This window comes from Gracilinanus agilis, chromosome 3 (genome assembly GCF_016433145.1).
Source record: "Gracilinanus agilis isolate LMUSP501 chromosome 3, AgileGrace, whole genome shotgun sequence".
Taxonomy (NCBI): Eukaryota; Metazoa; Chordata; class Mammalia; order Didelphimorphia; family Didelphidae; genus Gracilinanus; species Gracilinanus agilis.
In genome coordinates this window covers 164,408,992-164,436,344 of record NC_058132.1, presented here as the reverse complement: position 1 = coordinate 164,436,344, position 27,353 = coordinate 164,408,992, and the positions used below count along the sequence as shown (strand labels likewise).

The window sequence follows — 27,353 nt, the reverse complement described above, 5'->3', positions numbered from 1 at the left end:
AGATTTTGTCAGGTTTGCTTTGGAAAATGTGGTAACTTGTGTCTCAAGCATCCAAAGATGAGAGGTTGAGTGGGGCAGAGCTAAAGCAAGAGAAATTCCATCTTCCTGAAGTTTCTCCATTTCTCATCCAGGCTCCTGCACAGAATAGGACAGTCTTCTCCACAGAGGTAGCACTGATGATACCATGCAACTGGCACATTTTTAGGTGCCCAGAACATAGTTGCTTCCCGCCCCCCCCCCCCCATCCACTAAGCAAATGCTTCAGGTTTCCCTGTGCCCTCCTGGCACTGGGGGGTAGGAGCAGGTGACCCTTCCAGTTTTACTATGACAAAAGGCTTATGTGTCTTACTATGACAAATTCTGCAGATTCCACAAATCCCAGATAGCCCTGTTCCTACTCTTTTTCTCCTTCTCTCTTTCTTCATTTTTTCCCTTCTCTTTAGCTAGGAGGGATTTGTGTTCTGGGTGGAAAAGAAGAGAAGAACTTGGGGGAGGGTGGCTGTTCTATCATAGGGGCACAAGAAAGTAGCCTCCCTTATGCAGGAGAATGGGTCCAGAAAGGGAGCTGGCTTTGTGAGTCTATCATCACCATGGCAACAGGTCCTTGACTCCCTGTGTGGCTGCTGATGCGGCTTTTCTCTCCACCTGCCCTGAAGGTTAACCTTGACCTCACCTCCCTCCTGGACAACGAGGATAAGAAGTCCAAGAACAAAAGGGGAGTCCTGCCCAAGCACGCTACCAACATAATGCGTTCCTGGCTCTTCCAGCACCTCATGGTGAGTGTGAAGTTTCTGGGTGGAGGGGAAGGAATGAACACCATGTGAACTAGCTCTTGTTGTTATTCACAAGTACTCAGAGAAGGAGCAACTTTAGAGAGAGCTGTTTTCTAAGGATGCTCTCTTTTGGGGGCCAAGCCAGAGGATGACTTATGCAATAGTGTTGTCATCCTAAGAAAAAGGACCTGAGAATTAGTGTTAGAACTCAGAGATTTAGAACTGGAAAGGACCAGAGAGGTTATGTGTGTGACCCCACAATTTTGCACATGAGGAAACTGAGGCCCAATTACATTAAGTGACAGTTAATGAATGGCAGACCCATGCCTTGAATCCAGGTCCTCTGGCTCCAGTGAGATTTCTGTTATAACACACAGCTTCTGAATTCTAGTGCCAAACCTTCTATTTGCTCACTGTATAACCTTAAGCAAGCCATTAAGTAACCTTAAGTAAATCATTTACCCTGCTTGAAGGCTTCCTTACCTGCAAAATGAGGCTTCCTCACCTGCAAAAATCTACCCCTTAAGATTATCGTGGGAATCAAATGAGGTAATGGAGGCTGATTTTGCTGTGAAAAGTTTTTAAAACACTGGCAAATGTAGAATGTAGTAACAAAGTGAGTTTCTATACTGCACAGGGATCTTTGATCTGGAAATAACACTTCCCCCTTCCCCTTAGCATCCTCCCTTTCCTTCCCAGCCAGGCCTCCTTTTGTCCAATCTGACCAAGAGCAGCATCTCCACATCCGTGGAGATTTTAAAGCAGAGCCAATGATTCTATGTCTGTGCCTGTAGAGAGGGGTACAAGATATAGAAATGGATGGACTCCATTACTCCTGGAGAGCCATTGTAAATCCTAGGAGTCTAAAAAAGGTTTATCACTCTGCATGAATATGGATGAGCAGAATATTGGTGTAAGTTTTGGGGGAGGGAATAAAGGAAGATCTCTGATTAAAGAAACAGATACAGGAAGAGAAGGTGGTTAACAAATGCAGAAAAACTTGTGTGTCCAAGGGAGCAAGTAAGCCTCCAGGCTGGGAATGGCCTGGGAGCAGAGTTGTGAGTAGCGGCAACCACCTACAGGAGGCATGACTGGCCTATTTTTAATATATTTTTTAACTGTATGCCTTTTTAGGACCAAACAATTCTATCTCCTTGCCACTTCCAGACTCTCCCGTTACCTCCATTCACTCAGTCACCTCTCTTCCTTTGAAGTTCATTCAATCCATATCTACCCCCTATTATTATACATATCTTTGTATTACACACATCAAAATTCTGATAGTTGTAGGCTCCTGACCTCCCAGACACTCTCCTTTCTTCAGTGAACTCTGTCCTTGATTCACAGTCTTTCTCTCCTTCCCAAATCCTGTTCTCATACTAGGAGACTTCAAAATATCCATTAATATTATGTTAAAAACCCACACCTCGCCATTTCAACATGATCATTTCCTACCCTTCTACCCCACCTCAACTCCATTGAGAAAGAGTCATACTCTTGATCTTGCCTTCATTCACAAATGCCATTTTCATTTTTATGAACTCTGAAATGTATCAGTCCCTGGACTCCTTAGTTTTTCAGCCATGACTCCTGCACTAACTACGAGATCCTCTGTTCCCCATCTTGAGTTGATAATGAAATCAGTTCAATTCTATACTGTCTTCTTTTCTTAAATTCCTTGCCCCTTATCCTGTCGTCAAGCTTCCTCTGCTCGGGCGCAGCACTAGATTACTCCTACCATCAACTGCCTTTGAATCTATTCACATCCTTAAAAATGAAGCTGCTGAAGAAAAATTACAAAATTATGCTGACCAGATCTAATACAAATTTCCATTATGTAATTTCAACTGGACCCTCATTACAACAAGGCTATCCTCATTAGCTCACTCACCACAACTTTTCCATCCATCCTCAAGTCTGCCTTAGTTCCCCCCTCCTTATCCTTTCAGCTGAGAACCTTGCCTCATAGTTCACTGAAAAAAGTAAAGCCATTCACTGTTTCCTCTTCTCCCCTCCTCCACAAGCCATGCCTACTAGATCCCTCCTGCCACTATCTCTACCTTCGCTCCTATTTCATGTAATGAGTTGCCTTTCTCCTTGACAATCCTTTCCAGAAGATTGCCCCCTGTATCATCCCCACTTTTTCACTTCTCTTCAGTCCACCAGCTGCCTCCCTGTGGCCTACAATCTTACCTTCTCAAAAAATACCCATTTGATTTGTCTCTTTATGATACCTGTCATCCTATATCTCTCCTTTTGCCAAAACTTCTCGCAAGCCATCTACAATAAATGTCTCCACTTTTCTTCCTCTTGCTGTCCTATTCTTTGCAGTCTGATCTCATTATTCAAAAGAAACTCCTCTTTCCAAAGGTACTATTGATTTCTTTTTTTATTTTTAAATATTTTCCCATATTTATAGGATTCATTTTCTTTTCCTCCCTCCTTCCTCTCAGAGCCCACAAGCAATTTCATTGGGTTGTACAAATGTTATCACTTGATACCTAATTCCATATTATTCATTTTTGCTACAGAGCTATTTAAACTGTAAAAAAGATGGGCACCAGGGATGTTAAAATATAATCTAAATGGTTGTGGGTACACACACTGGGTTGAAGGAGAGACAGGACCAGGTTAGGGAGACCAGAGTACACGGCTAAGCTGCTCCTAACTGACAAAAATGGCTGTTGGCCAACTGTCACCACTAGGCCAGAGTCTTTGAAACCAGCAGGCAAGGTAAAAGGTTTTAACAGTTTTAATTATGAGAAACTAAAAGGATGGGATAGGGGTTTCTACACTAAAACCTAATGGGCAAAACCACAGGGCAAGGGGGAGGACTTAACTTCTCTAATACTAATTGACCTAGGCCAGGCTGGGCATAAAGGAGCTGTTCTGGAGTCTCTGAGGGGCTGCTTCAAACCTGGTTCCAGCCAGGTTTGGCCAGCACAGCTAAAGGGCCTGTGGGTGGCTTTGAGGGTTTCTCACAGTAATCCACAGATGATCTCAGGATGCCAAAAGCCAAGGTGGTCCAAGGTATCCAAGTAGAGAGCGTACTTGAGATGCTGTCCACCAGATCCCAAACTCCTCTTCCACCTGGTGCTGCTCTGTAGTTCTTGTCCACCTGCTAGATGCCACCACCACTCAGAATCCCAGGGAGTCTGGATGCAGGGTGTCCTTAACTCTGAGATCTCCCGGGGCTAACAACAATTTGTGCCAACCACTAATGGAGTCTCTCCCAGAGCACAAGCCCTACTTCCTGCTCCTTCATTCCATCTTGGAATTCAGCTCCAGCCCTTCCTGCTAGGTCCCACCTTAACACTTAATTAATTACTAACTAATCTTCCTCACAACAAACCTAAACCCCAAATCACATACCCATATATACATATGTGATAATTGATGTCATATGTTTTTCTTTTGCATTTCTACTCCCATAGTTCTTTCTCTCATTTTTCCCCATAAGTCCTTCAGGAGTATCCTGGCTTGTTGCATTGCTACCGGTAGCAAAGTCCATTACATTGGATCAATCCACAATGTTTTACTTTTGGTGTACAATGTTCTCCTGGTTCTGCTTATTTCACTCTGCATCAGTTCATTGAGATTATCCCAGTTCATACAGAAAACCTCCAGATCATCAATCCTTACAGCACAATACTATTCCATCATCATCATATACTACAATTTATTCAGTCATTCCCCAATCAAGGGACAACCCTTCATTTTCAATTTTTTGCCACCACAAAGAGTGTGACCATGAACATTTTTGTACAAGTATTTTTCCCTGCTATCTCTTTGGGGTACAAATCTAGTAGTGGTATTGCTGGGTATAATAATAATGGGTCAAAGGGCAGGCATTCTTTTAAAGCCCTTTTTGCATAATTCCAAATTGCCTTCCAGAATGGCTGGATTAATTCACAACTCTACCAGCAATGCAGTAGTGTCCTGATTTTGCCACAACCCCTTCAACATTTATTAGTTTCCTTTAGTGTCATATTGGCCAATCTGTTAGGTGTGAGGTGGAGCCTCAGCATTGTTTTGATTTGCATTTCTCTAATTATGAGAGATTTAAACACTTTTTCATGTGCTTATTGATAGTTTTTCTCAAATTTATAAGGAGCTAAGTCAATTGTATGAAAAATCAAGCAATTCTCCAATTGACAAATGGTCAAGGGACATGAATAAGCAGTTTTCAGATAAAGAAACTTGATTAAATTGCCAAATTTAATGACCTTTCCTCATTCCTCTTCTTTCTAGACCTCTCTGCAGCCTTCAACGTTATAAAGCATCTTTTTCTCCTAGATAACTCTTTTCTCTACCACTACTCTTGGTTGTCTCCTGCCTGTCTGACCACTCCCTCTCTGTCTCCTTTAAACATCTTGAACTGAATGCCTCGTAGACATTTTAAACTCAATATTTTTTCTTAAACAGTCTGTCAACCAAAAGCTCTCTTTCTCCTCATCGCTCATCCTCTTAATATCACCCCATACTAGCTCTACCTTTACTGCAGCCTCTGATGAGATGAACCTTTCCCTTGACAAAGTCAACTCCGCTACTTATACTCTTGATCCCATCACCTCCTATCTTCTACAGTAGACTATCACCAGTGCAATTCTCCTTCTCTCTCATTTTCAGTCTCTCCCAATCTACTGATTCTTTTCCTGATGCTTACAAATACACCTGTCTCCTCCATCCTGGAAAAATTATCACTACATCATACTATGCCTGCTTGTCATCACCCTATACATCTTTTCCATTTCGCAGACAAACTTCTTGCAAAAAACATCAACACTGTTCCTCTATTTTTTCTTTTACTTTCTTCTAAATTCTTTTCAATTTGACTTCATGCATTTTCACTCAACTGAAACTACTCTCTCCCAAGTTAGGTATGATTTCCACTTTATTAAATCTAATGGCTCTTCCCAATCCTCATCCTTCTTGACCTCTGCAGCTTTAGACACTATTCATCACCCCTTTGGATCCTTTCTTCTCTCTGGATTTTCATGACACTGCTCTCTCTGGGTTCTGTTCCCATCTGATAGCTCCTTCACATTCTCTTTCACTAGATCTTTGATCCTGTCATACATATAGTAACCATGAGGGTGTCTCTCTGTGTTACACTCACTGAGTATACCACTATATATATAGAAATAGATAGATATATATTTATATCTATAAAACTGGATATGCTCTATCCATAACCAAACTATCTAAATCCTTCCCTTCTTTGTCCCTTCTCTATTACAATCAAGGATAGATATCACCATCCTTCCAGTCACCCAGGCTCATAACCAAGGTGTTATCTTCACCTCCTTACATCTTTCTCACTCTGCCCCTAACCAGTCTGTTGCCAAAACCTGATTTTACCTTTGTAACTTTTTTCATATGTTCCTCCTTTCCTCTGAGACTGCCACCAACCCTGTACAGACCCTCATCACCTCACACCTGGACTATTGCAATAGCCTGCTAGTTGGTTGTCCTGCTTCAAGTCTCTCCTCACTCTTGTTCATCCCCCAACCCAGCTGCCAAGGTGATCTCCCTAATGCTAACATTCATTAGGCATGACCATTAGAGCTGACCAGGTCACTCCCCTACTCAGTAAACTTCAGTGCATTCCTGTCACTGCCATGATCAAATATAAAATACTGTTTCCATTCAACCCCTTTACAACCTGGCTTCCTCCTACCTTTCCAGTGTCCTTTTGCCTTACTCACCTTTATGTACTCTAAAATCCTTTGACACTGGCCTATTTGAAAATGAGACTCGATATCCCAGCTGGCAGCATTTTCATTGTCCTTCATGCCTGGAATTCTCTCCCTCATCTGAGCCTCCTGGATGCCTTGTCTTCCTTCAAATCCTCTCTAAAATCCCATCTTCTACAAGAAGCCTTTCCTAATCCACTTCAATGCTAGTGCCTTCCCTCTGTCAGTTACCTCCAGTTTATCCTGTATATATTTGTTTGGATGTGGTTGTTTATATGTAGTTTCTCCCAGTAGACTTGGAACTCCTTGAGAGCAGGGACTATCTTTTTGCCTTTCTTTGTACCCTCCACACTTAGCAGTATCTGGTACATAGTAGATGCTTAATAAATGTTTATTTACTGACTTACTGACAGAAATTTTCCCTTCTTATGAGATTTTTAGTATTTATTTTGTGATAAGTCAAATCCCATGTGTTAGGGTGGAGGTACAAGGCCAAGAGAAGCCTAGAAAAGTCCCGAAATTAGAGTCAGGAGACATAGGGTATATATGCCATTGCACTTTGTACTGAAGGTATTGAATATGGCATAATAGGTATTGAATTCAGTCAAGAGGAGAAGGCTTTTCTCTATCAATATCTATGAATTAACATATTAGACGGAAAGGAGGAGAGACTCTAGACTGGCTTAGGATTTGACATCTCTCCCATCTCATCTAAGAACTTGTTCATTTTTTTTCTGGGTATGCGAGGGTGATAGGAGTGTGTGCCATTCACCATGCAAACACAGTGAATTACACAACCACACCTTTCACTCCTTACCTCTACTAAGCACCAAGCACTTACACAGATTAAGATTTCACTGTCCTCCTGCTGTGGGACAGAAGATGCTAACATATGCAGAGATACCCAAGAGTAAGAAGGAAGACCAGTAGTAGCCATGATCCCTATGTTATAGCCCTCTAATCCCCATCATTTCCTCTGGCTTAGAGCTTCCAATCATTCTGTCTCAAGGATGTGCCAAATTCAGCTACCTATTGTTTCTCATATGTAACTGTCTTCAGCTAAATTCTTGAGTCTAATGGGGCACCCAGTTCTTCCCAGATTTGTTTGCCTGTTGCCCTCGTTTTTTTGTTATCAGATTTATCAATCCTAGGAATTTGGAACTATGCTCCAAAAGCTATTAAACTGTGCATAACCTTTGTTTTATTTTTTTTTTTAAACCCTTACCTTCCACCTTGGAGTCAATACTCTATATTGGCTCCAAGGCAGAAAAGTGACAAGGGTAGACAGTTCAAGTGACTTTCCCAGGGTCACACAGCTGGGAAGTGTCTGAGGTCAGATTTGAACCTAGGACCTCCTGTCTCTAGACCTGGCTCTCAATCCACTGAGATACCCAGCTGCCCCCCATAACCTTTGATCTAATGATACAATATTAGGTCTATAGCCTCAAAAGATCAAAGAAAGAGAAAAAGAATCTATATATACGAAATTATTTCTAGCAGCTTTTTCTGAAGTGGCAAAGAATTGGAAACCAAGGCAGTGCCCATCAAATGAGGAAAATACAAGTTATGGTATATGAATGCCTTTGAATATTATTGTAGTATAAGAAATAATGAAGGAGATGGTTTCAGAAAAAAACCTATGAAGGCCTTGATGAACTAACACAAAGTGAAATGAACAGAACCAGGAAAACAATTTCTATAGTATTTGTCAAGATTATTAACTTTGAAAGATTTTGTAATTCTGACCGATATAATAATGAACCAGAATCCCAAAGGACTCATGATAAAACATGCTACCCACCTCCAGCCAGAGACCCAAAGGACTAAGATTGAAGCTTATTTTCTTCTTTCTTTATTTTTCTTACTTTTCTTTTCTTTCCTTTTTTTTTAGACATGTCTAAGGTGAAGATTTATTATTTTCATGACTATACATTTTTGTAATGGGTTTTTTTTTCCTTGCCCTCTTAATGGGTGGAGAAGGGAATGAGAGAAAATTGAGAACTGAAATAAAATAAAACTGAATTTTAAAAAATAATTATCAGAGGGGGCAGCTGGGTAGCTCAGTGGATTGAGAGCCAGGCCTAGAGATGGGAGGTCCTAGGTTCAAATCTAGCCTCAGACACTTCCTAGCTATGTGACCCTGGGCAAGTCACTTGACCCCCATTGCCTACTTTTACCACTCTTCTGCCTTGGAGCCAATACACAGTATTGGCTCCAAGACAGAAGGTAAGGGTTTAAAAAAATAATAATTATTATTATTATCAGCCCTTGGTGTTCAGCTACTGATTGAGGAAAGGAGAAGAAATGAGAAGGCTATAGGAGGAGTAGAAAGAACATAGAATTAAAGATCAAAGGCCCTGAGTTTGAATCCTTGATTTGCCACTTAATACTTCTATGACCTTAGACAAATCATTCCCTCTTCCTGGGTCTCAATTACCTTATCTTTCAAAAGAGAAATTTGGACTAGGTCTGAAAATGTCACTTCTATCCTTCAATTCTATTGTCTTTTTGCTTTCTCCTCCCAAATCTTCCAGAGAGAAAAGTAGCCTCACAAACTTACATACAAATATTATATCTACTTCTCCAATACTCTCTCCATTTCTATAATGTACCTAGATACAGATATTAAAATATTTCCCCAGTGTGCTAGTTATGAGGGCACAAGGGAGTATGTTATATTCTCCTTCCCAAGATCTCCAATAGAGAGCAGGATACTAGGCCTATGGGATTAGGACACAGGTGGGGAAGCAGGGGGTCTGCCTCACCTCACAACAACTCAAATCTCTTCTCCCTCTAGTCCAGTGATCATCCTAAAGCCCAGGTTTGATAATGTCATCCCACCATTCAATAAATTCAAGGAGTTCACTTTTATTTTCATGATCAAATAAAATCTTTTATTTGGTTTTTAAAGGCCTTTATAACCTGGCCCATTCCTATCATTCCAGTCTACTTATCTTTACTCTCCTAGATGTATTCAATGGCCCATTGACACTAGCCTCCTTGCTGTTCCTCACACATTCCTACTTATTTCTGCCTTTTAGATTTCTGCTTTCCTTCAAATTTCAGCTCATATTCCACAAAAAGCCTTTCCTGGTCCCCCTCAGTGTTAATGCCTTCCTTCTAAGATTACCTTCAATTTACTCTGTACAGTATATATTTTGTATATATCTAGTTATTTACATATTGTCTCCCCAATATGGATTATGAATTCCTTGAGGTAGGGACTCAGGTTTTTTTCTTTTCTTTTCTCTTCTCTTCTTTTCTTTTCTTTTCTCTCTCTTCCTTTCTTTCTCTCATTCTCCTTCCTTCCCTTCTTTCTTCCTTTCTTTCCTTCTTTCCTTCTTTCTTCCAGAGCACTTGGCATAGTGCCTGGCACATAATAAACCCATAATAAATGCTTCTTAACCTGACTTGACTTGCCTCGATAGATAAGAGGACCTATTCATTGAAGGACCAGAAAGATGAGGAAACCTCATTAGTCCAGCTTATATGGCTTTCTAAGTTCCAAAGCCCTAACCCTCTTCCTTGCTCCCTTTCAGGAAAAAAGAGAACATGGCCACTTTAGGGAGCTCAGTAACTTGGGGTAGACAGCTACAAACAATGAAGGAGGTAGGAAGATAGCTTGACTACTCAATAGTAAACCAGGAAGAATCTTGGCAACATGAGCTGAAAGTTTATGGGAGACAATGGGACAAAGCAGAAACTTGAAATTTCCAGCTTTTTTTACTTCTACTCCCCACTTACCCTGTGATTCTGACAAGGCTTTCCCCTTTGTTCACAGTCCCTCAGATTTCCCCTCCTTCAACAAGAGGGCAAAACCCTAACAGGTTATTATAACAAAGTCAACCTTGTGTCTCAATTCTGCTTGCAATGTTTTAACTTTCTAAACATTTCAACTTCTTCTCAGAACTGGTCCAAGAGACTTTGCCATTGACTTTAGAGCTTTTCACAACATTTTAAATTGCCACACATCATTGAGCATACGTACCTCATGGACTTCTGGCTCTTTATTCTCTTTGGCTCCCTGCATCCAAATGTCTGCCACATCAGAACCTCTCTCCCATTTTTCCTGCCATTGTCACCATTATAAGGGAATGTATTAAGTACCACAAGATATATTAAGTACCTACTTTTTACTCCCTCTTTTAGGTGCTGGGGATTTAAGCCAAAAATAGTCCTTGCCCTTAAGGAGCTTACTAATTCATTGGATGCCTAATTGTGGCATCTTTTTCTTCTTTTCTTTCTCTTCCTGATTCCACAAACTCTAGACCACATAAGTATATTTTTTCAGAGTTTATTTAGAAGCAAAAGGATAGTGTATAAATTGAAAAATAGTATACCATGGAAAGATAATTAGAATCAGAGATAAAAGCAAGCTACCTAATTCCAGACTATTTTGAACTTAACTTATAAGCTAGTTAGTCTAGTTAAGGTTACTGTGGCCAGTTGATTTATTCCTATTCCCTCTAGACTGGAACATCTAAATTTCACCTGGTCCATCACAAGCTGATTATGAGATTGGACTCCCTAAACTGGCTAGATCAAGCTTATTAATCTGATTATATAGAGTTCTTTTCTCAGTTAGCGAGTTTCTTGATGGTATGATGGATTTTTGGTCCTGTATCACTATTAACTATGTCAGTTACCTAAATATATCCCCCACCCCCAAAAAAAAAAAAAAAAAAAAAAAGGTTAATACATCCTTTTAACAGCACCAGGATAGCACAATAGATAGAGCTCTGGACCTGAAGTCTAGAAGTCCTAATTTCAAATCTAGTCACTTTTTAAACTCTTATCTTCCATCTTAGAATCAATACAATGAATTGGTTCCAACACGGAGGAGCAGTAAGGACTGACTTGCCCAGGGTCACACAGCTAGGAAATGTCTAAGGCCAGATTTGAATCCAGGGTGTTCTGTCTCTAGGCCTGGCTCTCAATCCACTAAGTCACCTAGCTATCCCAACCCCCAGCAAGTCACTTTTTTAAAAAATTTTTATTTAATTAATTTAGAGCATTTTTCCATGGTTATAGGATTCATGTTCTATCCCTCCTCTCCTTCACCCCACCTCCATAGCCGATGCATAATTCCACTGGGTTTTACATGTGCCATTGATCAGGACCTATTTCCATATTATTGATAATTGCACTAGGGTGCTCATTTTGAGTCTATCCTTAATTATATTGCCATCATCCCATGTGATCAGGCAGTTGTTTTTCTTCTGTGTTTCTACTCCCACAGTTCTTCCTCTGAATGTGGATATCGCTCTTTCTCATAAGTCCCTCATAGTTGTCCTGGATCATTGCATTGTTGCTAGTAGAGAAGTCCATTATATTTGATTTTATCACAGTGTATTCGTCTCTGTGTATAAAGTTCTTCTGGTTCCAACAAGTCACTTTTAAACCACTGTTTGTCTTAGTTTCTCATCCATAAAATCAGGATAATAATAGCATTTACCTCCTGTGGTTGTTGTGAGGATAAAATGAGATTGTAATGCACTACATATGTGAGCTATTTACTTAAGATTTATCTAATTATCTCAACAAATAGACTACACCACCCCCTCCAGTGTAGACAAAGATCAGCTCTTCCAAGTAGCAAAGACAAAATCTATTAAGGGGGTCTAAGGATTAAACATGGTGAAGCACTCATGAATAGTAAGGAAAATAAGGTAAAGGCTGCTTTTTGTGCCAAGCACAACTTCCGGTCTTCAGTTCAAATCAAGCCTCATAATAGTTAGAGATGTGAAGGAGAGATTTTCTTAGGAAGTATCTGCCTTAATGATTGTTCAGGAAAAAAAGGGCCATTGTAACTGGCACCTCACTCCTCACCCCTTTCCCAATCCTCCTTAATTGCCAATGCCTTCCTTCTGAGATTACCTCCAAGTTAGTCTGTTTATATCTTCTTCATACCTAGATTCTGTTCATACATAGATACCATTTGGCTGTTTTTCTCCCATTCGAGTGTGAACTCCTAGAGGAAAGGGACTGTTTCCACCTTTCTTTGTATCCCTAGCAGTCAGCACCGTGTTTTTCGTCAGCTTGGCTCCTATAGTTTGTCAACCTCTTGCTAAGAGCCTTGAGATTTCAGAGAGACTCAGAAGAAACTTTGAGACTAGAAAAGGAAGTCCCTAGGCTGGATATAGACCGAAAAGTCTCAGGTTGTATCAATAAAGTCACATTGTCACAAAGTTGGTGGTGATCATCCTGCTTGGTCAAACCACAGCTGGAGTACTCTACTAGACTAAATTTGTAGGTGCCATACTTTAGGAAGAACATTGACAAACTGGAACCTGGGTCCAGGTGCACTTGGCTAAGATCATAAGGGAATTGAAAGCCATGCCATATAGAAGGATCAGGTGAAGGAACTGAGGATGTCTAGCCTGGAGAAGAGAAGGGGACATAATAGCAATAATTTAATGATCAGTTTAGCTAACTTGGCTGTTATAAGAAAGAGAATTAGATTTATCCTGCTTAGCCCTAGAGAGCAGAGCTAGAAGCAATGGTTAGAAGTTGTAGTGAGGCAGATGTCAGCACTATGTAAAAAACAAAGTTCCTAATAATTAGAGCTAGCCACATGTAGAATGAATGGGCTTCCATGGAATATAATGGGAGCCCATTTTACCAAAGATCTTCAAGCCCAAATTGGATAACCTCTTAACAAATATATTGTAGGAGAAATTCCTCATCACGAATGGATTAGCCTGCGTGGCCTCAGAGGTTCACTCCACTTATGATATTCTGTGATTCTTTAAGGGTTTAAAGTAATTAACCATGGGGCAGCTAGTTGATTGAGTGGATTGAGAGCCACGCCTAGAGATGGGAGGTCCTAGGTTCAAATTCGACCTCAGATACTTCCTAGCTGTGTGACCCTGGGCAAGTCACTTAACCCCCATTGCCTAGACCTAATGGCTCTTCTGCCTTGGAACCAATACACAGTATTAATTCCTTTTTTAAATGTAAATTAAATATACATTAAGTAGAATAACTGTGTGTTTGTAACTGTGTCTTGGTGAGTTTATTTTACCTTCCTTTCTCTGATTCAGATGAAAATACCTATTCCTTTCTGTATACACATTTTCAATGACTTCCTCTTTTTTCCACGTCAGAATTGCTCTTTTTTTGTATTTTCAGAATTTCATTCTTGAGAGCTTCCCATCCTTTTCCTAACCTTATACCCCCCTGTGGAATTTTAGGCCATGGTGTCATTACTGATCTTTCCTCTGAGCCTTTTGAAATCTGCTTTCCCCAAATTTAGAGTGCATTATGATATTATTACCAACTTACATCTCTTATTTTATCACAAAATTTAAGTTGGAATATCAAATATTCACCTACCATCAAAGTTTCCATCATCTTCATACACACACAATTTCCCCTCCATCTTCCTTTTCAGTTCTTTATTAGATTTTCAAGAATCCTGACAAGTATGTCCTTTTTAAAAGTAGTTTAAAAATTTTATTTTAAAAAGTTTTTTAAAAATATTTCCCCTATTATATATGAAAACAATTTTTAACATTCTTTTTTTTAAGTTTGAGTTCCAAATTCTCTCCCTTCTTCTGATCCTTCCTTCTTCACTCCCTCCCTGAGACAACAAGCAATCCCATAGAGATTTTACACGTGTAATCATGTAAAACGTTTCCCCTAGATTAGTCGTTTTGTGGAAGAGATCTCAAGTAAAATGAAGAAGAAAATGAAATATAGTGGGTTTCAGTCTGCATTCAGACTCCATCAGTTCTTTCTCAGAGGGCAAATAGCATTTTTCATCATGAGGCTCTGAAATTGTCTTGGATCACTGCTCTGCTGAGAATAATCAGGCCATTCACAGTTGCTCCTCAAGAAATATTGCTGTCACTATGTACAGTGTTTTGGTTCTTCTCACTTCACCCTGCATCAATTCTTGTAAGTCTTCCCAGATTTTTCTGAAAACATCCCGCTTGATAAGTACATTCTTAAGAATCCTTGTTAAATATATTCCATCCTGGCTAGGAACCTGTCATTCCTATATTTTAGCCATAATACAGAAAGCCATATCCTATTTTCAGATATCATCTTCTTAATCAACTGTTCACTTCCCAAATGTACCCTCTAATTCCTTTGTGTTCAATGAGGAAAGCAGTAACTTAAATTTTCAATTTCTTGCCCAAGGCTTTGTAATCTTTAGAAATGCTTACTAGATTCTTTTTGATAGTATCATTTGCACCTCCATGAACCACCAAAAGTAGGTAGTCTGGTTGATAGTTAGCTTCTCTGAGCCTCCATTCCCTTGTCTATAAAATGGGTACAATATAAAGCAAAATCTTTGAAAACTCTAGGGTATTAAATAAGTATGAACTGGAGATGAGAGGCCATACCCAGAAACTGGGAGGGGGGGGGAATGTTCTTTTCTATATCTGGCCTTTCTCTTTCCCAATTTTTTTCTCCCACCCTGAAAAATCAGGTTCAAATGAATATTTCCATCTTTAAAGGGGTTTGGGGTTGGAGAGATACAGTAAAACAACATGAACCTTGGAGAGTTCACTATTTTGCCTTATGATTATGATACTTGTGATGGAGGGGGGGAGGGGGAGAGCAAATAAATTCTGAGAATGGATTATATGAATATGTAAGTTTTTTATTTGGCAGAACTACCTTCAGCTTGTCTAGTTCTAACAACTGCCTACTATGCCTTGGACAGCTACAGCTGGGATAGATTTTGTTGTACACATGTGAATCCGATTCTTGCCCACTTCTTGCCAATGGTATTTCCATTCTAGGTTGTCCTTTTTTCTTATTTCCAAGGGTGTGTTCCTTGTAAGTGTTTAACAACCTACTCTCTGGGGTTGGGAAATCTATGCACAACATAATTTTTTTAATTATTTAAATCTGTATTATTAACTTTTTTTCATTTTCCAAGTCTTGACAATCAAAACAATAAATCTAGCCCTAATTTGTATCATTTTCTGATTCCCAAAGTATAAATGTCCACACTATAAAATTCAATCAGCTCTCACTAGTAGTCCAAACTGAATTCAGCATACCCCTGCATTTATACCATTACTTATTCACACCATTTCACATTTCTTTGATACAATCCAATGCCAAATGGACATTGAGTATATCCTGGTATTTGCTTCAACCCTGACATTTCAGTGAATATAAATTAATTATAAATTAGACTTATAAGATTCTAAATTAATTAACAAACATTTTTCAAGTACCTATTATGTGTAGTTGGACATATTCAGACTATGAGTAGATGTAGAAAGAGCAAAGAGAGTATTTGATTTTCATATGTGTATTTGGAAATATAAGGAAATATTTATCATAAATATTTAAGAAAATATCATATATATATATGGAAATATAAGGAAAAAGGCAAGATGATTTAGAGGTAAGAGAAAGACTTACGTTCAAATCCTCCCATATTTAAGAGGTGTGTCACCTTATAATATAATGAATCATGACCTAACAGGATTGTTGTGAAAAGTGTTTTGAAAACACCAAAATGCTGTAGGAATGTGCAATCGTGTTCTTATACATATAGAAAGGTAATGCATTATGTAGAAACTGCCCTGGACCAGGCATCAAATGACCTAAGTTCACATCTACCACTTATTATCCATGTGACTGTCTAAATCACTTTAACTTTTCTCTGAGACTATTTCTTCATCTGGAAAATGGGCATATAATAACATCTGCCCCATCTACTTTACAAGGTTGTTATGAGATTTTGTAAATGCTGCTATATGAGGCTTTACATATTACTATGCTAATGGCAGTTATTATCATATCTACTCTCTCACTTAATATGAATTACTTTAAATCTGTTCAATTTCCTCATCTAGCTGAGATTAAATCACTTGGGGAACAAGATTTGATTGAAGAGAAAGAAAAGTAGGTAATTTTGGAGCATGTAGCACTTTAGTACATTGGAAAGGGCTGAGTGAGTGGGCTGCCACAGTGAGGTCCTTAGAGCAGCTTGGAGGTAATAAGCAGCTGTGGAAGGGAAGGGGGCACTATGAAAAGGAAAGAAGCTCAGAAAAGGAAGCGGAAAGATCCTGAAGACAAATAGCCTATTTCCCAAATTTGACTTGGATTAGTGGCCTTGCTTCAAAGGATAAGGGGAAAAAAAAAGCCATTCCTTTTGACCCATCCTGCCTTCTGCCCCAAATTCAATGTTAGCACTTTGGTTTATGATTATTAGTTATTAATTATTAGTTGGCATTTTGGTTTAACAAAAGCAAATGATTCATTTTAGCTAACAGTGGAATTTAACCACTTTTGAGAAAATGAAGTCTATATCCCAAATAACCAACTTGCAAGAGAGCTTCTTCAGATTACCTGTATAATAAATATGAACCCTGCCTTTAGAAAGCTTATAGCTTAAGTGAGGAGAAAATTCATAAACATAGGAAACAATGAGAAGTCAATGAAAGACAATTTGTAATCAAGTGACATGATGCAGATAGTGTGTTCTGGAAATCAGAAAAATGAGAAATAAAAGTGTCCAGAAAAAAATCTGCATCTCCACTCTTGTCAGATAGCATCTGTAATACTATAAGGCTTGTCAGACAGCATCTGCAGTATTGTGTCCAGGTCTGGGTGCTGCATTTTAAAAGGAGGCTGCAACAATGTTCAGAGAGTGTGACCAGGACAGTCAGGGTCTGGAAATGATGTCCCAAGAGGAAACATTGGAGGAAATTGTGATGTTTGGTCTGGAGAGGAGAATACCAAACTGACATGATCTCTGTTTTCAAATATTTGAAGAAGTTAAAGAGGAATTCGATGTACTCTCTTTTGTCTCCGAAGGCAAAACTGTCTTTTATTCATTCATATGTCCAAATGATATCTGGAAAATGCTCTCTGACCTCCAAAGTTAGATGATGCAAGGTGCTCTGGCTCTCTCTCTGTCTGTCTGTCTCTCTGTGCCTGTGTGTGTCTGTGTGTGTTTCTCTGTCTGTCTGTCTGTCTCTCTCTCTCTCAAAAGCCCTTTTGGAGAAGAGGCACATTTTTCCTTTATTCCATATCAGAAATGAGATTTGATTCTTTCCAGAGCTACATAGCAGACACTATTGGAACTGAGATGAGAACTCAGTAGTTTTAGCTACTAATCTAGCATCTACTAGACCACATTCTAGCCTTTGTGGGAGCCTAAAGGAAAGCAGGAGGGTGAGGAGAGACTGCAGCCCTTGAAGTCTCAGTTTGAAAAATGGACAGATCAAGATTTATGGGCCACACAGTAGCATCTGAGAGAGGCCATTAGTCTACAGAGTCTGTGACAGGAGTTGGAAGAAAATGTCCCTGGTGAATTTGCACAGGAGACAGAGTGATCCCAGGGTGTTAGGGAAATGAAGTCCATTTGAAAAATGGAATATATTCATATGTAAGGTGGGGGTAGAGAGAGCAGAGGTACATGAAGGCCATCACCATCTATCAGAATAAAATGTGGCTTAAAAGAGGTACAAATATTTTACTAGATCATAGACACACTCCAGAGCCCAGTGACTTTGGGGACTTTTTCTTTCTTTTTTTTTTTTAATTTCTTTTTTCTTATTATGAACCTAAATGATGAAGAAAAGGAACATGAACATATAAAAAAAAAAAAAAAGAGGACTGCGTATGAAACTGAATTTCTATTTCATATAGCTTCCTTTTCCTTTTAACTATAATAAATTCAAAATGTAATTTATAAAGCTATCCTACTTGTTTATATTTCCTTCTTTTCTGTGCATTCCTTAAAAATGCTTCAATAACCCCCTTTTGATAATTTTCTTCTCCTTCCCACTTTTCCCCAGGCTTCATTTAAAAAAAAAAAAGGCAAAACATTATAACCAATATGCATAGTCAAGTCTTTATTTTAAAAGACATTTGTTAGGGGCAGTTAGGGGCAGCTAGGTGGCTCAGTGAACAGAGCATCAGGCTTGGATTCAGGAGGACCTGGATTTAAATGTGGCCTTGGACACTTTCTAGGTGTGTGACCCTGGACAAGTCATTTAAGTCCATTTGCCTAGCCCTTGTCCTTCTGTCTTAGAGTTGTTACTAAGACCAAAAGCAAAAGCTTGGGCAAATAAAATAAAATAAAAGACACTTGTTAGCTATATCCAAAAATGTTATGTCTCATTCTGTATATTGAACCCATTATCTCTATGTCAGGGGTAACAATAATATTTTATCATGGGTCCTCTGAAAATATGGTTGCTCATTGCATTGATCAGAGTTCTTAAATCTTTCAAAGTTGCTTGTCTTTACAATGTTGTTAGTATTGTATCAATTGTTCTCCTGATTCTACTTGCTTTACTCTGCATCATCAGTTCATGAAAGTCTTCCTCGGTTTCCCTGATATCATTCCTTTTTGTCATTTCTTACAGCACATGTTTTTTTTCCATTACTCATCTTGTTCAGCCATTCCCCAACTGATTGGCAACCCCTTAGTTTTCAATTTTTTGCTATAACAAGAGCTGAAATAAATATTTTTTGTACATATGAGTGCCTTTACCTTCTCTTTAGCTTAGATCATTGAGTAATAGCACAGTTATATGACTTTTGGGGCATGGTTCCAAATTAGTTTCCAGAATGGCTGTACCAGTTCAAAGCTCCACCAACTGTACATTATTAATGTGCTTATTTTTCTTTAAATCCTCCCCCCAACAATACCATTCTCCAATCTTGCCATCATTGCCAATTAGATGGGTGTAAAGTGGAACCTCCAAGTTGTTTTAATTTGCATTTCTCTAATTATTAATGATTTAAAACTTTTTTAATATGGCTGCTGCTAGCTTGAATTTTGTCTTTTGAGAACTACCTGTTAATATCCTTTGACCATTTTTCTATTCAAGAACAGCCCATTGATTTTCAAGTTCTCAAGAATAAATATTAGGATTTAGAGCTAGAAGAAACTTTAAATATCTTTTCCAACCCCCACATTTTTCATATTCAAAATAATGTGGCCCATAAAGGTTAAATGACTTCTCTAGTGTCAAAATAGATAATAAGTAGCAAAACTGATATTCAAATCCAGGTTCTTCAAACTCCAGATTCATCACCCTTTCCACCATATTGATAGTGCTTACACCATAATCTTGCCCCTGACAGACCATATCTAGAGTACTGAGTTCTAAAAGTTCTTAAGCTGAACCTAGATAAGGATGTTGTTGAAGATATGGAAGAGAGATTCTTGCTTAGTTATATGTTGGACTATGTATGCTCAAATGATCTCTCGTTTCCCTTACAACTCTGCTTCTGTGATTCTGTGGCTTGAGTGGACTAATACTTCTGTAAAATGGAGAAGGCACCTTCTGTGCTTCATTTTAAAGATTTTATGAATACTGTTTAAAAAAAATTGTTCTCTGACCTTGAAAGAGGAAAAAAATAATGTAGATCAAGGGAGTAATTGTATTAGTCTGTGTGTGTTTGTCTAAATATGTTAGTCTATGTAATGGCTTATGGCAATGGTGTCAAACTCAGATAGAAACAGGGACCACTAAAGGATACACAGAAAATCCCTGCTGGCCACATATTGACTTGGAAAGCCACATATTAATATTATCTATTCTTTATTGCATTTTCATTTGTTTTGTTAAATATTTCCCAATTACATTTTAATCTGGTTCAAGCAATACATGGAAATGTTGTGGGGCATGTTCAACCCACAAGCCAAATGTTTAACACTTTTGCTTAGACACTGGCATATTAACCCTTGATGAGCGCCCAGGAAAGAAACCACGATTTTCCTTTTTTTTTTTTTTTGCTTTGAGAGTGGGACAATGCACATAACAGGGACTGCTGGTTAGCCAGGTCTTCTAGCTTCCTATGAATGAAACTTTTTTTTAATTAGATTTAAATTTTATTTTTTCCCTAATTACATGTAAAAACAGCTACTAATGTTTTTCAAAGAATATCCCCCCACCCCAGCCTCCTACCATCCTTGAGATGGTGAGCAATATCATATAAATTTGCATGTGTAATAACATAAATTTTTTTTTCTATATTAAACCTTTTGCGGAAGGAAATTCAAAAAGAAAAAAATTAAGAAAGTGAAAGAAGTCTGCTTTGGTCTGGATTCAGACTCATTCTTTTTCTCTAGAAGCAGATGGCATTTTTATCATAAATCCTTTGAGATAGTTTTGGATCATTGTATTGCTGAGAAAAGCTATTATTCACAGTTGTTTATTGTACAGTATTCCTGTTGCTGTACAATGTTCTCCTGGTTCTGCTTATTTCACTCTGCTTCAGTTCATATGTCTTTCCAGGTTTTTTCTGAATTCCTCCTTCTTGTCATTTTTTACAGCACAATAGTATTGCATTACAATCATATATTATAACTTACTCAGCCATTCCACAACTGCTGGGTCTCCCCTCACTTTCCAAATCTTTGCCCCTCTAAAAAGAGCTGCTTTAAATATTTTTATACATATTAGGACTCCCCCTCTCCCCTTTTCTAAATTTCTTTGGGATACAAACCTAGTAATGGTATTGCCCTGTCAAAAGGAATGTACTGTTTTATAGCCCTTTGGGCATAGATCCAAATTGCTCTCCTGAATGATTGAATCAGTTCACAACTCCCCCAAAAATGTATTTATGTATTAGCTCTATGAATGGAACTTTAAAAAATTTCTTTCAAGGCAAAAATAAGACTTTAAACAATGAAACGTAAATTCTGAATCCCCAGTGTGAGAAAACTTCTCCAGAGTCATTTAGGAAAATTCTTTCCCTTTTTCCCTCCTCCCCTATCTAATATCCTATGATATTTACAGGGACTCGGACTCCTCAGTGTTCCTACCCCACTTCAGAAAAATGCAAAAAGCAGAATTTTCCCATTTCCCCTCTAAAGTTTTCTCCTCTGATCAGCATGAAGTCATTGAAAGTGAAACGGAATGGGCCGCTGGGGCGCTCAGTGGATAGAGTGCCAGGCCTTGAGACAGGTGTTCTTGGGTTCAAATCTGTCCTTAGGCACTTTCTAGCTGTGTAACCCTGGACAGAGTTACTTAAGCCCAATTGCGTAACCCTTAGTACTCTTCTTCCTTGATACATACTATGTATTCTAAGAAAGAAGGTATATAGGTTATATCTGGATATTAACTTCTAAAATAAGGTCCATTTGCCCTTCACAGGGCAACAGGGACATTCAATCAAACTTCTTGGGGGCAGCTGGGTGGCTCAGGGGATTGAGAGCCAGTCCAGAGACAGGAAGTCCTGGGTTCACCTCTGGCCTCAGACACTTCCTAGCTGTGTGACCCTGGGCAAGTCACTTAACCACCATTGCCTAGCCCTTACTGCTCTTCTGCCTTCAAAACAATGCACAGTATTGATTCTAAGGCGGAAGGTTAGGGTTTTGTTTTGTTTTGTTTTTTAAATCAAACTTCTTGCCCTCAGGATTGATATTTTTACATTAGAGATGCCTGAACAAGATGTCAGTCAGCCTGGAGATGCACATGATGGAACAAACTAACTTTTAGCATTTCTGGCTACTGCTGGAGTCGGAGCTCCCTCACTAGACATTTAAGAATAGAATACACAGATGTCTGGAAAAGATAGGGGCCATTATACACAGAGTCGGGAAGGCGGAGCTGAATTTCCTGAATTAGATGACTCCTTAAATCATTACAGCTTGAGATGTCTGTATTTCTCTGATTTAATCCATTCCCTTCTTCTAAGCTGAAAAGATTCTTTCCATCCTGAAATTTTCCCTGTGTCTTAACCCCACTAGCACCAGAGCAGAGACAATAAAGAAAGCTCTTCAAAGAAGAAAATCAAGGAGTTTGAGCTTTCCTCCATTCTTTGGTCCTAAAACCTTCTCATCTCAGTTCTAGGGCTGTCCAAAGGCCAGGAGCTATTTTGACTATCTCAAGAGTCAACCTAGATTATTTTGGATTTCTTGTATTACTAGAAATGTCTGACCAGCTTTCCTATCCTCACTGTTCTACACCCCCTCCCCAAATATACCATTCACAGAATACTGGAAATGTGAAAAGGCAGGGATTGTGTTCTGGGAATATTGTCTGACTACTACAACTTTGACAACTTCTGAGAATTTATCTTTTAATGCTTTGGTGCACCTTGCAGGGCAAGTCATTCCGATTATTACCACTCAGTTTCAAGAAATCTGTGCATCACTAAAACCAGAATACATTAACCCTTACAAATATGTTTACCTTTAGTAAGTAGAAAGCCCAGTTAGTCCAAAGCAAAACTATTTGATGAAATGGCATAGTAAGAAAAGTTGCTACAAAAAATTTCCACTGTAATCCTAGGTTGTACTCTCCCACAAATATGCATGACATTTGCATAAAGAGTGGACACACATAGAGGAGCCCCGTATAGAAGGGACAAATGGAGAGTCAATTCACCTATTAGGGCCTTCAACCCACCTTTAGGGCCACTTATAATTGGAGTCATTGTGTTGTTCTGATGAGCATTGCTACTCTACTAATACTCTCTGTTAGATAGTCCTATGCCACACTGATTTCATAGCTTCCAACAAGTGGTTGTACAGTCTCTCCTGAAAAGCTTCCAAGGAAGAGGAACTCACCACCTCTCAAGATCAGCATCCATTTTGGGATAGTTTTAGTTGTTAGGAAATTTTTCCTAGCATCAATGCCTGAATTTGTCTCTTTTCATCTTCCACTCATTGTTCCTAGTTCTGCTGTCTGGGGGCAAACAGAACAAATCATATCCCTCCCCTAAACACTAGCCTTTCAAATACTTGAACCCAGTTATTCAGGATTCCTTCAGCTAATCCTCAGATGTCATCAACTCAAGACTCTTTACCAACCTGCTTTCTCTCCTCTGGACATCCCTCATCTTATCAATAAACTCACCTTCTTAAACCAAGGTACCCTAAGCTGAATACTTACTCCAGATGTTATCTAATCGGGCAATATACTGTGAAATAATCACCTCCCTGTTCCGGAAAGTTCTGCCCCTCCTAATGGAGCCCAGGATGACATTAGCTCTTTTGGCTGCCACATCCTACTAATGATTCCTATTGAGCTTGCAGTCAACTAAAAGTCCCAAATCCTCTTCCAAACAAAAGCTGTCTATCTATGCCTCCTCTGTCTTAATATTGATATAATCGATTTTTTTGGTACCTCGGTGTAAGACTTTGCATTTATCCCTATTGACTTTCATCTTACTATATTTAGTACAATGCTCTCCAGTCTCCACTATGTTAGCTATCCCTCCCAATTCTGTTACTTGCAAATTTGACAAGCATACCCCTTATGCCTTTATTTATATCATTGATAAAAATGTTAGCGCAATTCTCTGGAATATTCTAACCTAGTTCTCTTGCCATGTTGACAAAGAACCAGTAATAGCTACTCTCTAGAGACAGGTCATCCAACCAGTGCTAAATCTAGCTGGTTATAGTAACATCTAGTCCACTTCTCTCTCCTCCATAAGAATACTATGAGATTTTATCAAGAACTTTGCTTCAATTTCTGTAAACCATATCCATAGCATTTCCCTAAGATGTGATTCCATGATCTATGCATATGCAAATGTAGAATTATTTATATATAAATATGTATGTATTGTATTTGTATGTATATCATGGGTCAGTAGGTAAAGAATCTGCTTTTTTGGTTGTGTAAATTGATTCTGCTCATAATCAGTCTATAACTTTGGAGATAAATCTTGGTCAGGGACAGAGATGTTAAGTGACTTGCCTGCGGTCATACAATTATTAAATGTCCAAGGCAGTAGAACCTGATATTTCTGACTCCAAGGCCAGTATTCTATCATCTCTGACTCAACACTGCTTCTCATATATGTGGGAGTATACATTTGTGCATACACATATCCATCTTAAGGAATTTTTCCCTAAAGATACTAAGCATCATTCATTCCAGGGAGGCTAAGAAATGCTTTTCTTTAAAAGCATTTAAAAGTAGAAAAGATTTGAATCTTTAAATTCCCAAACAAACAGGGAATTCTTGCCTAGGACATTCCTCTCGCTTAAAATACCCTCCCTTCACTTATCTGCTTCCTACATAGCCTTCAAGATCCAGTTCAAGCCCCACTTTCTGTATAAAACCTCTGATTCCCCCCTCCTCTGAACACCAAACCCACTTACAGTTTGTAACAAACTCTGGGCACTTAGCATATACACTGCTTTGTATTGCCATTTTAATATGTGTAGACACTGCCTCACTCACTGGATTTTAAGTTCTCTGGGTGCCCAGGTCATGCCTTTTCCCCCAGCATTAGTTGAATGCTTCCTATGCAGGGAGCACCATTCCCAGAGCTTAGCACAGTGCCTTGCAATATGGAGCTACTCGATAAACCTTTGTTGACATGACAATTCGGTGGTGATGAGGTAGACATCTTAGAGATACACAGAAGAATTACAGAGTACAGCCTTGACTACTTGAGTAGTTCTTCTGTCTCATTGTTTCTTGCAGTTACATGCTAATTGGACATCCCTGAGATGGCATGTTACTGGCTTCTCTGGGAGGATGGGCTCCATGGAGCACTTCACATTGGTATGAGAAGTAGAGCATCTTCAGAAAAGTGTATAGATCATCCAGGGCGTATTTGATGTTGGCTGGAGCATAGCATGACCCAGTTCATACCAAGTAAGTCCCATGCCTGGGACTCGGTGCTTAGGTTCAGCTGCTGCCTCTGTCGCCCCTGCTCCCCAGGAGAGCCAGAAGCTTCTCCTCTGGGGCCCTGGAGCAGCTCCTTCCCAATTAGAAAGAAATTGGCTCCTGTGACATCGCCGTGATTTCTTCCTTGTTAGAGCCTTAATATTGGATGAGTCCTAAGTGTCATCTCAGTCTGTGAGGCTGTCAGGGTCAGAGTTGTGAATTAAACAACACAAGTCCTAATTTCTCCCATCAGGTAGAAGCTGAGGGCAATTGAACATGTGTCATCATCTTGTCTCTAGTGAGGAGAGCAATAACAGGGCTACTGATCTCATATTCTTTCTTCGGGGCCTTCCAAGCTGTTAGCAACCTGACAGCTATCTAGTCCTGGACAGTGGGTGGGCTGGAATAGTCTATGTACTCTGCCTCATAGATTCTCTGAGAAAGATTCCATAGGACCAGTGGCTAGACAGAGAAAATACATAAATACAACTCAGATATAATCTATACACATTTTATGCTTCCCACAAGGTCCAGCTAAATCCATTCATCCATTCATTCATTCATCAAACACTTTTTAAGCATGTCCTATGTGCTAGGCACTGTGCTAAGTGTTGTGGTTACAAAGGGCTTACATTCTATTCATGGAAAGCAAAATATAACTAAGGAACTAGAAAGTTATTTCTGGTAGGAGGCCAGTGGCAGCTGGGGGAATCAGAATAGGCCTTGTGTAGGAAGAGGTGGCCCTTGGGATTCTAAGGGGAGGTGAGGAATGAATAAATTTATTAATCGCTTCCAATGTGCTGAGCACTGAGGATACAATTAGAAAAGAAAGACTTCTAAGGAGCTCATGCTCTAAAAAAGGAGACAACATATCAAAAGTCTCAGCTGTAAGTCAGCCGGAAAAGTCCTATGCCCTTAAAATGCAGTGGCTAAGAAGATGATGACATACCTCCTTTCATGTCATTTCTCCTGAAAAAATTCTATCATTTTCTGATGTCAGTTGAACCACTTGACAGTGCCAAGAGCTTTGATGGCAAGAATTTTTTTTCTGAGTCCTCAGTAGCTGTGACACTGGTGTTACCTGCAGGATTGGGTACCCAGCTGCATGGTGGACAACCTCTGCAAAAACACGAAGAACATCCCTCTGACTATTCCAATCCATAGCAACCTTTCCCTCCTCTGGCTTTCTGATGCCTACAATACATGTTAGGTGACGTGGGCTTTTACTTTCTTTTCCATGTGTATAAAACTTATCTCCCAGCAAACAAGATTTATAAGCTCCTCAAAGATTAGGGACCTCATCTTATCTCTTCCCCAACACTCACCTCTATTATACTGTTTATTGAATTGACCTAGATCCCAGGCCCCATTGGATGGCTACTCTTTCCCTCTAAGAAGACTTGCCCCTGACACATGAGGTCACCAGGATAGGGGTTTTTTTGGAGATCACCTGAACCCCACCAATGGCAAAGTGACAAATGGCATAGGGCCTCGTGGAAAAGAACACAGACCCAAATAACAGGTGCTCCCTCCAGTCCATAGAGTCTACCCTGATTTTGGAAGTAAAGTCCCTAGTTCATTGGCTCCTGGCCACATGTGGCACCAGCCACCCTTCTTGGCAGCCATTGCTTGCTCATACTACCTGTGCTTTCTTTCTCAATCTGGCATGTCTCTTTTCAGCATCCCTATCCCACAGAGGACGAGAAGAGGCAGATTGCAGCCCAGACGAATCTCACCCTCTTGCAAGTCAATAACTGGTGAGTTGATGTCACCTGCCAAGGGCCATCTTACCCAGGCAGAGGAACAGCAAGCACAACCAGAGAGAGACTAGTCAGAATCTCCCCCACAACAATCAGAAATATACTGACCCATCCTCACCCCTAGTCTCAACTTTAACCCAACCCAACCTAGTTCCTAACTTTCTGTCCCCAGCCCTTGTACCACTGCCATACTAATCCTCCCTATCCATCCCAGAAGCCTGAGGCGGCCATAAATCATTCCAACCTCCAACGCGTTTATCTATAGCTCCTGAGCGCCCCTTGCTGGGCAAATGTAGCAGAAAATAAATGATCAGAGTTCTGCCTAAAAGGAAATTCCTCTCCATTGTCCCTGAGCACCAGAATCCAGAGAGAACTTGAGATCATGAAGTCTATCCACCTGTCCCCAAGCAGTACTGGATTTAAATATCCAGCAGCCTCTAGGGAAAGAGAGAGAAGAGAAGAGAAAGAGAAAGAGAGAGAGAGAGAGAGAGAGAGAGAGAGAGAGAGAGAGAGAGAGAGAGAGAGAGAGAGAGAGAGAGAGAGAGAGAGAGAGAGAGA

General features: G+C 39.5%; 1 protein-coding gene across 1 annotated transcript in view; it reads left to right on the top strand.

Moving 5' to 3' along the window:
- The window catches only part of PKNOX2 (PBX/knotted 1 homeobox 2), a 166,394-nt gene that overhangs the window by 122,807 nt on the left and 16,234 nt on the right, over nt 1-27,353 (top strand). The window contains 2 exon segments of the mRNA XM_044668983.1: nt 657-776; nt 26,716-26,796. Coding sequence (XP_044524918.1) covers nt 657-776; nt 26,716-26,796 — 201 coding nt within the window.